General features: G+C 36.8%; 1 protein-coding gene across 3 annotated transcripts in view; it reads left to right on the plus strand.

Annotated features, from left to right (window-relative positions):
* MMP16 (matrix metallopeptidase 16) overlaps positions 1 to 14,357 on the plus strand; it is a 187,117-nt gene that overhangs the window by 86,609 nt on the left and 86,151 nt on the right. Inside the window, exons 2-4 of one of the 3 annotated variants that reach the window (XM_030496653.1) lie at positions 973 to 1,121; positions 8,318 to 8,332; positions 11,115 to 11,237. In XM_030496653.1, the coding sequence (XP_030352513.1) occupies positions 973 to 1,121; positions 8,318 to 8,332; positions 11,115 to 11,237 (287 nt within the window). The remainder of the gene's footprint in view (positions 1 to 972; positions 1,122 to 8,317; positions 8,333 to 11,114; positions 11,238 to 14,357) is intronic. The other 2 variants (XM_030496662.1, XM_030496672.1) reach the window with 2 other exon arrangements.

Below are 14,357 nucleotides of genomic sequence, written 5' to 3' on the forward strand. Positions count from 1 at the left end.
TATGTACCTTTCATTCTAGTGAGTAGTTCCAGTCCTTAGATAAAGAGCTAAGACATTTTTTTAAAGCTGTATCAATGCATTCATTGCCTTAGAAGTCTTACACTATGTTTTGTATAGGCTAGATTTTGAGACTGTTTAGAAACATTAAGATAACCACAGCTACTTCTTTATGAAACATTTGCCTCAAGAGGACAAGGTGTGTTTCAGAGGGTTTTTCCAGGTGTTCTTAAGATGTTGTTGGCTTTAATCCATAAAGCTCTCAGTTATTTGGACATGCCTTTTCCCTCTCATTTCTACACAATTAAGAGCATAAACAGTTGGCATTAAATCCATCTTGATTTAAAAAGGGAGATCCTCTTATCAGGAAGTTTTCTGTAAGTGGGGACAGACTCTGCTACTTCACTATCTCTTGGCCACCTGGTTTGCTTAGAAGTATGTAATTTTGATATTCTTCTCAGAAGGCTGAATGTCTCCCTGCTCCTCTCTTTCATATTCTTTGAGAGATGATAACAATATAGTGTAACTCTGTGAGAACTGTTGTAGATTTATTGTTGTAGTTGGTGAATATTATCATGTACGCTGTAGACAGTCAATTACATGTGGCATATATTGTAGATTTTATATTTTGTCTAAAATTTCTCGAAGTGCCTAGAGCCATAGTTAGGTGCTTAAGTTGTAACTTCAAATAAGTAAATACATTAAATAAATAATTGAAGCAGGCAGTTTCAGATAATAAAGAGAGATGGCTTTTAGGCAGAAAACACTGTAAGTCTTAAAACAGCAGTATCTTTAATAAAGGAGATAAAATAAAAGCCTCAAAGAATTTATTCTCTCAAAAAAATCCAAACCCCCAAACTGATAGGATTTATGCTTGGTGAATTAGAATCTTCATTATATATGGTACAAGATTACTAGGGAGCATTTTATTTACCTCTAATTTCTCTTTAATAGCCACTGCACTTGTCATTGCAGGTATGGTTACAAAAGTATGGCTACCTTCCACCAACTGACCCCCGAATGTCGGTGTTGCGCTCTGCAGAAACCATGCAATCAGCTATAGCTGCCATGCAGCAGTTCTATGGCATTAATATGACAGGAAAAGTGGACAGGAACACAATTGAGTAAGTAACCAGTACTGAACTGCTCTTGACTTTTCTGTTTCAAGCAGGGTAAAATAGAACTGGAAAAATGTTACAACACATGAAGCAGGGTGACTGGGATATTCAAATAGTGTTGCAGCTTCAGATGGGGAGTTAAAATGTTTCTCTCTCTCCTTGCGTGGTTTTTTTTTTTTTTTTTTAAACATCCTCTGTATTTCATGGCAGCAGGTTAGACGCCTGCCTAACTGCTGTCTGCCTTTGGGCAGGTGATTTGTAAAGAAAATGTTTCAGGGCTACCTGAAGAAAGAGCCATAATTTTATGAATGTGGAAGTGGAGCAACCTATTCAAAATTGACAAGAATTAATGAAATGTCTTTTCTTACTGGAAAGTCTCTAGTATCCTTATGCTCATTGAAAAAAAATTTAGCACACTCCGTTAGCCCATTCAATTTGATGGTTTCCTGTGAGAAAAGACCAGGTGTGCTCATTTTAACATGCAGTAAAATTGGAATAACTTTGCATGCCCTTTACAATTCTGAATTTTGTAAGGCCAGCAGTATCTGATTTTATTGTCAGACTGAACACAGAGAAACTGTGAAACAGAGCTATTAAAAGGCACTTTCAAACAACTTTATACTATGCCATATTTTAAAAATATGATGAGAAAATAGTGAGTATTAGTACAGAAGTAAGAAAATGCATCTGGGATTAAAATAGCAAGGGAAATGATTACACCCCTGTACTCAACACTGGTGAGGCTGTACCTTGAATACTGTGTTCAGTTTTGGGCCCCTCACTACAGGAGAGATATTTTGTTGCTGGAGCGCATCTAGAAAAGGGCAATGAGGCTGGTGAAGGGTCTGGAGCACAAGTAAGGAACAGCTGGGGGAACTGGGGTTGTTCAGTCTGGAAAAAAGGAGGCTCAGGGGGGACCTTGTCACTCTCTACAACTGCCTGAAAGGATGCTGTAGCAAGGTGGGTGTTGGTCTGTTCTCTCAAGGAACAAGTGATAGGACAGGAGGAAATGGCCTCAAGCTGTGCCAGGGGAGGTTTAGACTGGATGTGAGGAAAAAAATTGTTCTCCGAAATGGTTGTCAAGTGCTGGAACAAGCTGCCCAGGAAAGTGTTCAAGTCACCGTCCCTGGAGGTATTTAAAAGATGTGGCACATAGGGATCTAGATGTAGCACTCAGGGGCATGGTTTAGTGGTGGACTTGGCAGTGCTAAGTTAACAGTTGGACTCAATGATCTTAAAGGCCTTTTCCAACCTAAACAATTCAATGATTCTAAGAGCTGAACTGCTTGTTGGACTCATTCCAAGTAAAATGAAATAAAGATTATCTTGTGATTTTAGAAAAAGTTGCTTTGCTTGAAAAGTAAGCAGTTATAAAATAGTAACAAAATAGTACTGTCACTAGATAGTCAACATTTACTTCATTGAAATATGTTTCTATTACTTCTCTAAAATGCTTTTTAGTGTGTGTGTGGGGAAAATCCTCCTTCATTTTCCAGTTACCAGCCCTAACCCAATGTGTCATCTTTCATTATTCTTTTGTAGTAAAGTAGCTGGCATGAATGATTTTTCTATCATTTAGAGTTTAGTGAAGAGACTACCCAAAATACTGGCAGGATTAGAAAAATCATTTTATTTCACTGGCACATACATTATTGCATTGAAAAGCAATAAAGCAAAGCAGATTTTAGGGCTGCCTGAGGGGAGGTGAGTTGATCACACGTCCCGCAGTTTAGGAATTTGAAGGACCTTAGAACATGCAGTGCGATATCAGTAAATGCCTTGTGAGAGAGCCATGTTCAAAAGTATGTTTATGATTCAGTCTGCAGGGTGGAAAGACTAGGCTCTTTATCCAGCTTCAGCAATTCATCTTTGAGGGGAGAGTGGTCTACCTGTCACTGGTAGCCTTTTAAAGACACTTTAGTGTCAGCTTTGTAGGAGGCAGTATATTTCGCTAAAAGGAAAATAGTTTGTTCATAATACCTAAAGAAAACCTAAAGAAAAGCAGAGGCCATGTCTTTGGAAAAAAACATCTCTTTGCTTAGAGTATTAGTTAGTGAGTTGAAAAAACGAAACAAAACTTCAATTGCTAAGGGGAGAGGTTTATGTTTGCTAAACTGGGCTTGTCGGCCAGCATGTTAGCAAAGTTGTCTCCCTTACTCTTCTATGTAAGAGACAAAAGAATCTGTCTATGCAGCAATCTAAAACATTAATTTTACAATTGGGTGGATATTAAGTCTTACAAACCTTTTGATACATTATTTTCTTTTACACACAAACGTATATTAAAATGTGGCAATTCTTAGGTACCTATATAACTCATGCTGGATGAATTCTGCATTTACTTACACATTTGGAGTTCTGTTAACTTGAATCAAATTGGGAACAGAACTGATTCTTAAAGACTTGTCATATTTGCATTCGTGTTAAGAAAAAAACTCATTAAACTGTGGCCTCATGTTACCATCAGTTAACACCAGTGAATATTCTTTGGATATATGACTGTGTAACAAAGGATAATTATTATTTATTTTTAGTTAATTTATGGCAGTATTTTGTAAATGTTTGAAATAATTTTCCGTTTCGTCCTCACGGAAAGTATACATACTCTCTTTTGGCCAGAAGTGTGTGATAATTTACTATTGTTTTCTCTGTGATTAATCATAGAATCATAGAATAGTAAGGGTTGGAAAGGACCTTAAGATCATCTAGTTCCAACTCCCTTGCCATAGGCAGGGACACCTTGCACTAAACCATGTCGCCCAAGGCTCTGTCCAACCTGGCCTTGAACACTGCCAGGGTTGGAGCACCCACAACCTCCCTGGGCAACCCATTCCACTGCTTCACCACCCTCACTGTAAAGAACTTCTTCCTTATATCTAATCTAAACTTCCCCTGTTTAAGTTTGAAGCCATTACCCCTTGTCCTACCACTACAGTCCCTAAGGAAGAGTCCCTCCCCAGCATCCTTATAGACCCCCTTCAAATACTGGAAGGCTGCTATGAGGTCTCCACGCAGCCTTCTCTTCTGCAGACTGAACAGCCCCAAAACTCTCAGCCTGTCTTCATACAGAAGGTGCTCCAGCCCTCTTATCATCCTCGTGGCCCTCCTCTGGACTCGTTCCAACAGCTCCATGTCCTTTTTATAGAAGTTGAGGACACCAGAACCGTACACAATACTCCAAGTGAGGTCTCACAAGAGCAGAGTAGAGGGGCAGGATCACCTCCTTTGACCTGCTGGTCACGCTTCTTTTGATGCAGCCCAGGATGCAGTTGGCTTTCTGGGCTGCAAGCGCACACTGCTGGCTCATGTTAAGCTTCTCATCAGCCAACACCCCCAAGTCCTTCTCTGCAGGGCTGCTCTGAATCTCTTCTCCACCCAACCTGTGGCAGTGCCTGGGATTGCCCCGACCCAGGTGTAGGACCTTACACTTGGCTTGGTTAAACTTCATAAGGTTGGCATTGGCCCACCTCACAAGCCTGTCAAGGTCCCTCTGGATGGCTTCCCTCCAACGTATCAACTGAACCACACAGCTTGGTGTCGTTGGCAAACTTGCTGAGGGCACACTCAATCCCACTGTCCATGTTGCCGACAAAGATGTTGAACAGGACCGGTCCCAACACCAATCCCTGAGGGACACCACTCGTTACTGTTTTCCAACTGGACATAGAGCCATTTACCACAACTCTTTGCTTGTGGCCATCGAGCCAGTTGTTTATCCACCGAGTGGTCCATCTATCAAATTGATGTCTCTCCAATTTAGAGGCAAGGATGTTGTGCGGGACAGTGTCGAACGCTTTGCACAAGTCCAGGTAGATGACGTCAGCTGCTCTGCCCCTGTCCATCAGTTCTGTGGCTCCATCATAGAAGGCCACCAAATTGGTCAGGCAGGATTTCCCCTTAGTGAAGCCATGTTGGCTGTCACCAACCACCTCGTTGTTTTTCATGTGCCTTAGCATGCTTTCCAGGAGAATCTGCTCCAAGATTTTGCCAGGCACAGAGGTGAGACTGACTGGTCTGTAGTTCCCCGGGTGTTCCACCTTCCCGTTCTTGAAAACGGGATTTATATTACCCTTCTTCCAGTCATCGGGAACTTCACCTGACTGCCATGATTTTTCAAATATGATGGACAGTGGCTTAGCAACTTCATATATTATAATCACTTACAATGCTGGGATTACAAAATAGTAAGTGTAGCAGGAACCTCATAAAAACAATATGTTATCGTCTTGTGTGTGAGGATTTACCTGCTTCTCAAGCATGTTTTGAGAAGAGATTATTATGTGCCTCTTTGTCTTCAGAAGGACAAAGAATTAAATGAAGTTATAGTAATAAGTTGATAGGGACCAACTTTAGGGGTATTAATAGAGAAATAATGTCCTGCAGCATCATGATCAAAAGTCCTCTGGGGGGATTTTATTGCTCTGGAAAAAAGATAAAATAAAAATTTTGGCATGCATAAATGTGAACAGCGTTCATCTTCCCCCTACTCCTCACCATTCACTTTTTTTGCTATAGATTTTTGTTTGTTTCCCAAGTGGCTTGAAAAGCATGATGCATGCTTATTGCTGGGGATAGGGAAGAATGGTAGAAAGAGATATTATAGTGGCGTTAAAATATGAGGAACATGCTGAATACAAGTATCATGACAATGGCAAACTCAGTGAAATCCTGACATTTGCATGGGGTATCACAGTATTTTCTGTGATTCATTAATATATTACCAAACACAGTCAATGATTCATTAAAAAAGACACTTCTGAAAATGGATCCACTCTTGGTATCCTGGTCTTTCACATTCCTAAACCAAACACACTGAGTAGAAAAAGACTAGGTGTTGTCTGTTATAAAAACTGCTATACATGTTTCTTTCCAAAATATGTTTTGCAATTTAAAGAGGTACATTACAAACTTCTTGGATAGAATAGTTAGATAGAATAGTTGTGTATAGGATGATGACTAAAGCTGTGCAATAGTAACAAAGCATTCGTTTTGTTTTAATGTCAACCTTTATAAATAAATGGCAAATGTGCTTATATTAATGCTCAGATGAGCTTCTAACTGAGTTTACGTCAAGGTTCGTAATGAAGATGTAATCATATTTATGTGGGGTCTCTGTTGTTTATATATTATCAGTCAGTAAGCATGAATGATAAATTTTGAGCTATTGAAATTGACTCAGTGGCCTATTTTATTAGTAAACGTTTTTGTTCAAAAGCTATGCATAAGGTCTTGTACCTTCAGCAAACGTTCAAGGAGAAGTCTTGCAGACAAGTCATCATCAGTAGCAAGGCTAAAACATAGTATTTTACATAAATTTTTGACTCTCCACACCAGAAGTTTAAGGGTACCATTCCATTCAGTAGTTTTCTTAAATGTTTATATTTTTTCCATCCACTAAGTCATCAAGTTAAACTCCTTTTCTTTTTTTTTTTTTTTAAACTATAACTCTTCAAAAAAAAAAAGAAAAACAAAACCTACCAATAATAAAAACATTATACAGACTAAGCAGCAGTTTTGATCACGGGTAAACGAGAGGAAACATTTGACCAAAGATGGGGTCTTTGAGTGTTTTGATTCCATGTTACACCAAAACATTTTCCTGAAGGCTTAAAAAAGTGAGGAGACAGAAAGGGTTTCTTCTCTCTGAGAAGTTCAGTTTTAGCTCTCTCTCTACTAGAAGAACAGTTTTGCTGCCTATTTTTATTTTAATCTTCTCAGATTTTCTTTGAGTCTAAATTGTTTTAATTCTCTTGACATATATAGCTCCTCAAAATTCACACTAATGGAGCTAAGAGCGGAACTTAATGTGACATACTCTACAGATAGATTACATTAGTCACATTTAAGCTTCCTTACTGAGTACTGATAAAATATTAATTTTGAGGGGCTGCTGCATAAAAGATTTCTACAAGTTCAGAAACAAACAGATGCAAGACAAAGTCATTAACCATATACACCCTTTTAAAAATGAAAACCAATTATTTAAAAAAAATAAAAATTGAGCTTGAACAAGCACTCAAGAACATGGAAGACTTTGATCATGTTGTTAAAAGCAGCTATATTTGGAATAAAATGGAAATTAGTGTCGTGTTTGTCAATTCCCCCTCAGATGGAAGACCATATTACGCTCTAAGTATAACCAAATGTCATGAGCATTAATGGTTACTATGGACAAAAGTCTTCCAGTCAGTTTGAGAACAATTACACTTTAAAAAAATATTTTTAACATATTAAAAAAGGAAGAAAATTGATGTGCCAGAAGTTGTTAACATTTTGCCTCATTTGTGTGCTAGAAAATACTGAACTTGGTACTAAGCATGTAATAATTTCTTTAAAATTCTGACTGCTAAACTTAGCTCAGCTAAGATCTAAGTGATAGATCTAGTGATAGTCCAACTCTTCAGCTACAAATTGCATTTTCCCTTAAATTTTACATGAAGGTAATTTCCTGAAAGCTAGTGAACAACTTGCACAAAGGCTTCTGTTTGATTTACGTTGGGATTTATATTGTGTGTGAACCACAGTCCCAGTCCTCATGTAAGAACAGTAAGAACATTAGTGGGTCAGACAGCACAACAACATGGAACATCCCCTGCCCATCCAAACCAATCAGGTATCAAGCATAATGTTCTTGATAGGTACATACCACTTCAAAATCGATGCAAGAACAAATTGTGACTGCTTGAATTTCATAACATGTTATTTTGGGCTATGTTTTGTTTTGCTAAAAATGGATTGTCAGTAGTTCTAGTAAGATAACGCAATGTTGAATTTTGAATCCATGCTACCTACTGTTCTTGACTTTTTGTATTAAATCCTAAGTCTAAACCATTCTATGGTAACATTATTTTCCATAAGATTATTGAACCTTTGATGTAACTGGAGAGGTTATTTCAATGACAGCTTTGAAGATTTGCTTTCAGATTCACAACCTGGAATATTGATATTTACCTGCACCTGGTTTTCCAGTGAGCAAACCTTGTTACTAAAATAGGTCTCCCTCAGTTAAGCTAAATAAGTTAAACTTCTTTTCTTGACGGGGGGAGGCAGTTCAATTGATTTGAAGTCATTGCCCTTGGAACAATACAACTATAAGTGATACATCATATATACAAGACCTCAACATTTTTGTACAATGTTTCCAATGAAATATAATAGTTATTTGTTTCTGCTTTATTCCTTGCCTCTTTCTTTTGGTGTAGTGATGTCACTTTAAGGTGAGAACAGTGATCTTTTGTTACACTTATGTCTTTTTCTGCAATGTGTGTGTGCAGTTTCAATAGCATAATTTTAATATACCGTATCATTAAAATGCATGGTAACTGCATGCTGATCTAACATGTGCTGCAAAAAAACATTACTGACAACGTGTCTAAAAGTTTTCTGAGGTCTGAACCAATTCTAATCTCATTTGCTGAAGTGTAAATATGCTATCATTTTTCTGAGAAAAGAACTGCCGTTTGGTCTGTAACTAAAATCTGCTTCTTTCATTCAGTTTCTTTTCTTATTAGAGGAAATTAAACTTTTCAATAATATTTCATCCCAGAAGTTGCTAACGTCCTCTTTGTTGAATTGACATGTCTTTTAAAAAAACAGAAGAACCTGTAGTAAATTTGTAGGGTGTTTCAGCAAATACTGGTGGGGTAAAGTTTAATAGATTGTGCAGTATTGCCTTGCAGACACAAGGGAAAGAAGATTGTCTTCCATGAAGATACACTTGATAGCCAGCTCTTTTATGTGCCACACATACTTTGTAATTATTCTGACCAGAAATTACAGCAAATGATTATGTGTTTCTTATTTGAAACAGGTAACTATGAATTCCATGTTTTCAGTTCGGGCAGTCAAATTCATAAGTTTTGGCTTCCCCACTTGTAACTTGATGGATGTGTCACCCGTTAAAGTTTTTGCAGACACCTCCATCAGTCTTTATCAGTGCAAGTGGTATGTAGTGCCGTCTTGGTACTATCACTAAAATTTTGTATTTTCCCACAGGCTGGTGAACTTAATTCCTACTTATACATTTAAGCAATACTTTGCTACAGCAAACACCCATGGCTGCAGCATTTGTGAAGTGTTGTAAGTCTGGCTGTACTGTTAAACCTCTTCATACTGATTTATTAGTGTGGCTGATTTTGTCTGGATTATCCCATCTCTGAAAATTCATTCAGTATGCAATATGGTTTGTCTTGTATTAGTAGATGTAAAACTGCACATCTAATTCTTTGAGTACAGAACTGAAAAATCAATTACTTCATTTTACAAGGGCATGTAAGGATAGGACAAGGGGTAATGGTGTTAAACTGAAATAGGGTAGATTCAGATTATATATTAGTAAAGAATACCTCACTGTGAAGGGTGGTGAGACATTGAAACATGTTGCCCAGAGAAGCTGTGGATGCTCCATCCCTGGCAGTGTTCAAGGCCAGGTTGGACAGGGCTTTGAGCCACCTTGTCTAGTGAAAGGTGTCCTTGCCCAGGACAGGGAGGTTGAAACTAGATGATCTTTAAGGTCCCTTTCAACCCAAACCATTCTGTAATTCTGTAATTCCTTATATTGTGTAGTTCTTTATACACACACACACTCCTCCTTTATACTGTAAATATTCCATATTTTCTTTTATTTTCTTTTGAACGAAACAAGATGGTTTTCTTCATTTTGCATATATTGAACTAAAAATATCTACTGGAAAAAAATGGAACATAGTTGGCTGGTTGAAGATGTTTTTGAGTTTTTGCTACCTGCGCATGTTTTCAAAGGAGACTACATTCTGAGATGACATTTCAAATGACTTTTCTGTTATCCAGTCATACATACATACAGCTGCTGTGTGTATATTTATTTATGAAAAAAGGCTTAAATGCCAGTATAATGGTCAGAAATTCATTCATGCAAGCCTGAATACAGGGTATGACTACTTTTGTGGTAAATACCATCAGAAAACTATAGAAAAGTAACAAAGGAGGTTTGTCTTTTGCTTATGCAATCGATGTCTTTAATCGTACTGTCTTCCTGATGGTAAATTGTTCTGCAGCTTTTCAGCTCATATAAAATAATAACTTCAGTTGAGTTTTGTTAAAGTTTACTCAAACTAAATAAATTCTTACTCTACAAGTGAGAAACAGTTTAATTATTCTGCTGTTGAACTCATGCTTTTGAATTAGATATCATCCTAATTTTGGCATATCTGGAATGCTGACAAGTTCTAAGTTTTTAAAATATTTGAAAAAATTGAAATATTGAAGGTCACTGTGAGAATCAAGCAGTTCTCTGGAAAGCCTGGTTCTGCTGCAATGGTCATTTTTGTTATTTGTGATTTAGAGTTTTTTCAGCCTGATTTTGATTTAAATAAACGGAATTCTTGAGTGAAATATCGCCATTAAGTGCTTACAGCTGCAATTAGACATTATTCATTGTGTGAAAAGTGTAAGAGAAGAACTTAATAGTATCATAAAGTTAGCAGTTTCAATATCTTGAATGGAAAAAAAAAATTCTGGCAGTTGACTGGACTCTCTGATAAAAAGAGTTCGAGACCTATTTAAATATACTGACAATAAGACAAAAAAGAAGGATCAGAGAATGAAAAAAATATTTTAGGAACTAGTGCTTTGACTAAATCTTTGTGTGTATGCTGTAACTTTACCTTCAGGAAGCAAGCTAGTGATATAGATCATAATTACCTTGAATGAATCGGTATAAATTATTGCCTGTGAAATACTCGTCCAGTTGTGAAGTCTTTGTTCAGAGGTTATAGCAAAAGAAAACCAGGAAAAATAACAGCAAAGAAATCAGTTTCTGAAGGTCATGTGATACAGGGAAGTTCTACGAACTATACATCTGGTAACAAGATAACTGTTCCTTTTGTTATTCGTTGTTGCATGTAGACACAAAATTGATAAAACCGTAACTTAAAAAAGAATGATCTTTTTATTAATTAAATGCAGCAATTATGATTTGTCTTTCATGTTGCTTTAACTATGTGTTGCTGTTTCTTGTAGCTGGATGAAGAAGCCTCGATGTGGTGTGCCTGACCAAACAAGAGGTAGCTCCAAATTTAACGTTCGTCGGAAACGCTATGCGTTAACAGGACAGAAGTGGCAACACAAACATATCACTTACAGGTACCAAATATATTCATATAAATATATAAGTGCCACTAGTAGTGCTGATTTTAATTTAAAGTATATATAAATTTCTGAAATATTTTTTGGTATTTTGAGAAGTTTATGATTAAAATGTGGTATAAAAATGCTGATTTGGATACCTCCTGGATAAGTATGTATGTGCCGCACAAGAACCAAATTATTTTCTTGGATTAAAATTGCATGCATTTAGTAACTGGTAAATTCTCTGAAGCTTTCAACATCAATGTAACACCCAATATTGCCTTACAACCCTCTTGACAACTTCTCAGGGAACGTTGCTCTGAAACTAGGGGTGCTGTAATGAAACTCAGATCTCTAATTTCAGTATGTAAAACAGGACTTGGTCTCTGCAAAATACAGGTGCATACAGGTCTCTTCTAGGTACAAATGAGTTTGATTATAATTTGGTGAGTCACTGACCCAACCATTTCCTAATGACATGATGATGGGCATAGTAGTATGTCCTAAGTGTACTTCTGTATAACTCTTGAGTCTGGCATGTAATTTGCACAGTATGTTGCCTACTGTCAAAACTGATCTTCCAAGGTAGATGCAATCTGTGTACTTGCTAGAGGTCTGACAACCAAAGAAAGTGTCATGTGCATAATATAAAATCCGTAATTTGTCAGCAAACCAAGGATTCCAATACAGCCTGTTTGAAACTTTGCACAGCCTTATTGGGATTCCTGTATTATCTAACAAGGGTAAGTTCTGAGGGATAATATAGTTTTCAAATTCATTAACTGGTGCCATTATTCATGAACCATATAAGCATTAAATTTTAAGTTCATAAGCTCCAGTGGTCGTATAGACTGTTCTTCATACCACAATGAAGAGAGAATTTTAATAGTAATCTGTGTCAATACTATCTATGGCTTATGTCTGAATTGGAGAGTTCTAAGACATTACACACTGATATAACTTCAAGTTACAGAGAACTGACTGCCTTGAAATTAGTATGTTTAGCTCATATTGGCTGGAGTCCTTTATTGTTAATGTAAATGTAATGCATAGTTACCTAGAATAAGAATGTCCACCTACAGCACTCAACATTTATCTGCATTTTAAAATTTGAATGTGGTGTGTGTGTGCAAACATATGACAAGGCATGCATGGTCACCTACAAATGTGCGATTTTCTGTCACTCTGATTTGTGCAGTGTCTGATTCTATATTCCATTATAGGATTTTTTTACAAGGGTGTAAATCCTGCCCCTTATATATATTCTGTACTGTCACACAAGGCATTAATCATAATAACAAATAAGGGTGCCCAGTATTAAACTATCGAGTAATCTTTCTCACTTTGAAGAATTTATAGCAATTCTTTACCTCCTGCCTTCTCTCTTGTAAAATGTTCACTGTCTTACTTTGACAAGTCCTCCAGTCAACCAGGTCTTTGAAGTTAATAAATCTATAATATTTTTTGTAATGAATTACAATCCAAAAGGTGTTTAAAGTAGAAACACAAATATTACTAGAGTAAAAAATAAAATATTAATCTTTCTGAATTAAAAAAACCCCATAACTCAAAGCAAATAAGGACAACAACAACAAAAAAATTCTTTACATGCTTCTTGTTACCTGCTTTGTTCTTCCCAGCAATTCCCTGCTTACAGGCTTAATACCACTTAACTGAATGACATATTAAGTTGCTTTGTTCCCTAAACTTTCAATCATATCTCCAGTATCATTTTTCTACTTAATTTTTCTCAGTGTGACTCTCAGCCTCTTTATAACCTGAAGGTTTCCAGCTGCGTTCTGGGTCTTCGTGTCCAGAACCTTGTAGTCTGAAGTGTGTCCACTAAGCAAGTGTAGTAATTCCTCCAAAGAAAAAGTGATTTCTCCCTCATTTTAGTGTCTGCTACATCTTCCAGTTTTCTGGAACCAAAAGCACAGCCAAAAACTCCACAAAACCACACCCAAATCTAAGCCATCTCCCCTCCCCTAACAGAAACAGAATAAACAATAAAAAGGATGCCATCCATCTTGCATATCTTATCATGGGACTGCACTCACCACCTTTTCTGAACAGGAAGGGTAATAGCAAAAAAATGCATTACGTGGACATATCCATTATGTTAAAAAGACACCAACAGATGAGCAGAACTTGGACCTTAACAGCACTTAATGGGCTTTCCTAGAATATTTGGTTTGGGGTTTTTTTGGTTGGTTGTTGTTGGGGGTTTTTTTTGCCAACTATTTTGATTAGAGTAAAAGTAAGGCAAGCTTTTCAAATTTACTTCTTTGTTGCTTACTTCAAGAAAATATTTAATGTAATACTGTAAATGTATAAACTCTTTTGGGACTCTGTGGAATCTGCTGATGTGGAGCTCTTCTTTATATGCCCCACTGTCAAATAGGTGCAGTTCCTGTGCTGAAGGGAGTCCACTGAAAGAGACCAAAAGCTACATGTACTATTTGCTGTTTACTATCTGTCTGGTTACTTAGTCTTGGAGTATATCCTCAGATGCTCTATTTAAATGAAATAATTTCATTTCAGGCGAAACATCAAGACATTTTTAATGGAAAAATATAATTGAGATCACATATAAATACATTTTAAACCATGTCTACTTATGTTCTTACTCTAGCCATTTTCTGTCCACCACTTATTTTTTCCCAAAGGTGCTCCTGGCACCTGCTAAATTTAAATTAGTTAACGTTGTTCAGAATGTATTTCCTCTTAGATTGTTCCTGTAATCATGGGTAAGAGGATCAAAACAGATACACGTGATGTATAATATTTTTTCTACATTTCCATATTTTTAATTTTTCAAGCTGAAATAGTTCCCCAGAATTTCAAGATGGAGCTTCAAAGTGTCTTACAATTTTAATTCACAGTAATTATGTTCTTTTGGGCCACATACTGCATTTTGGGCTCATGTGATAATTACCTTTAGAAAACTGAATGTGTGCAGACAATATCAAAATGCAGAGTTCTAGTTTTGAGAATGTCAGCATGGAATGGACATTGTGCTGCATTGATTATACTTTCTTTCCCTTAGGGAATGCAGCTTTCTGCTTATTTGAACTGGTGTATAGGGTGTTGGTTAGAATTTCTGTTTCTAATGAAGTCACACAGCAATATCACTTA

The sequence above is a fragment of the Strigops habroptila genome, chromosome 1 (assembly GCF_004027225.2).
Source record: "Strigops habroptila isolate Jane chromosome 1, bStrHab1.2.pri, whole genome shotgun sequence".
NCBI lineage: Eukaryota > Metazoa > Chordata > Aves > Psittaciformes > Psittacidae > Strigops > Strigops habroptila.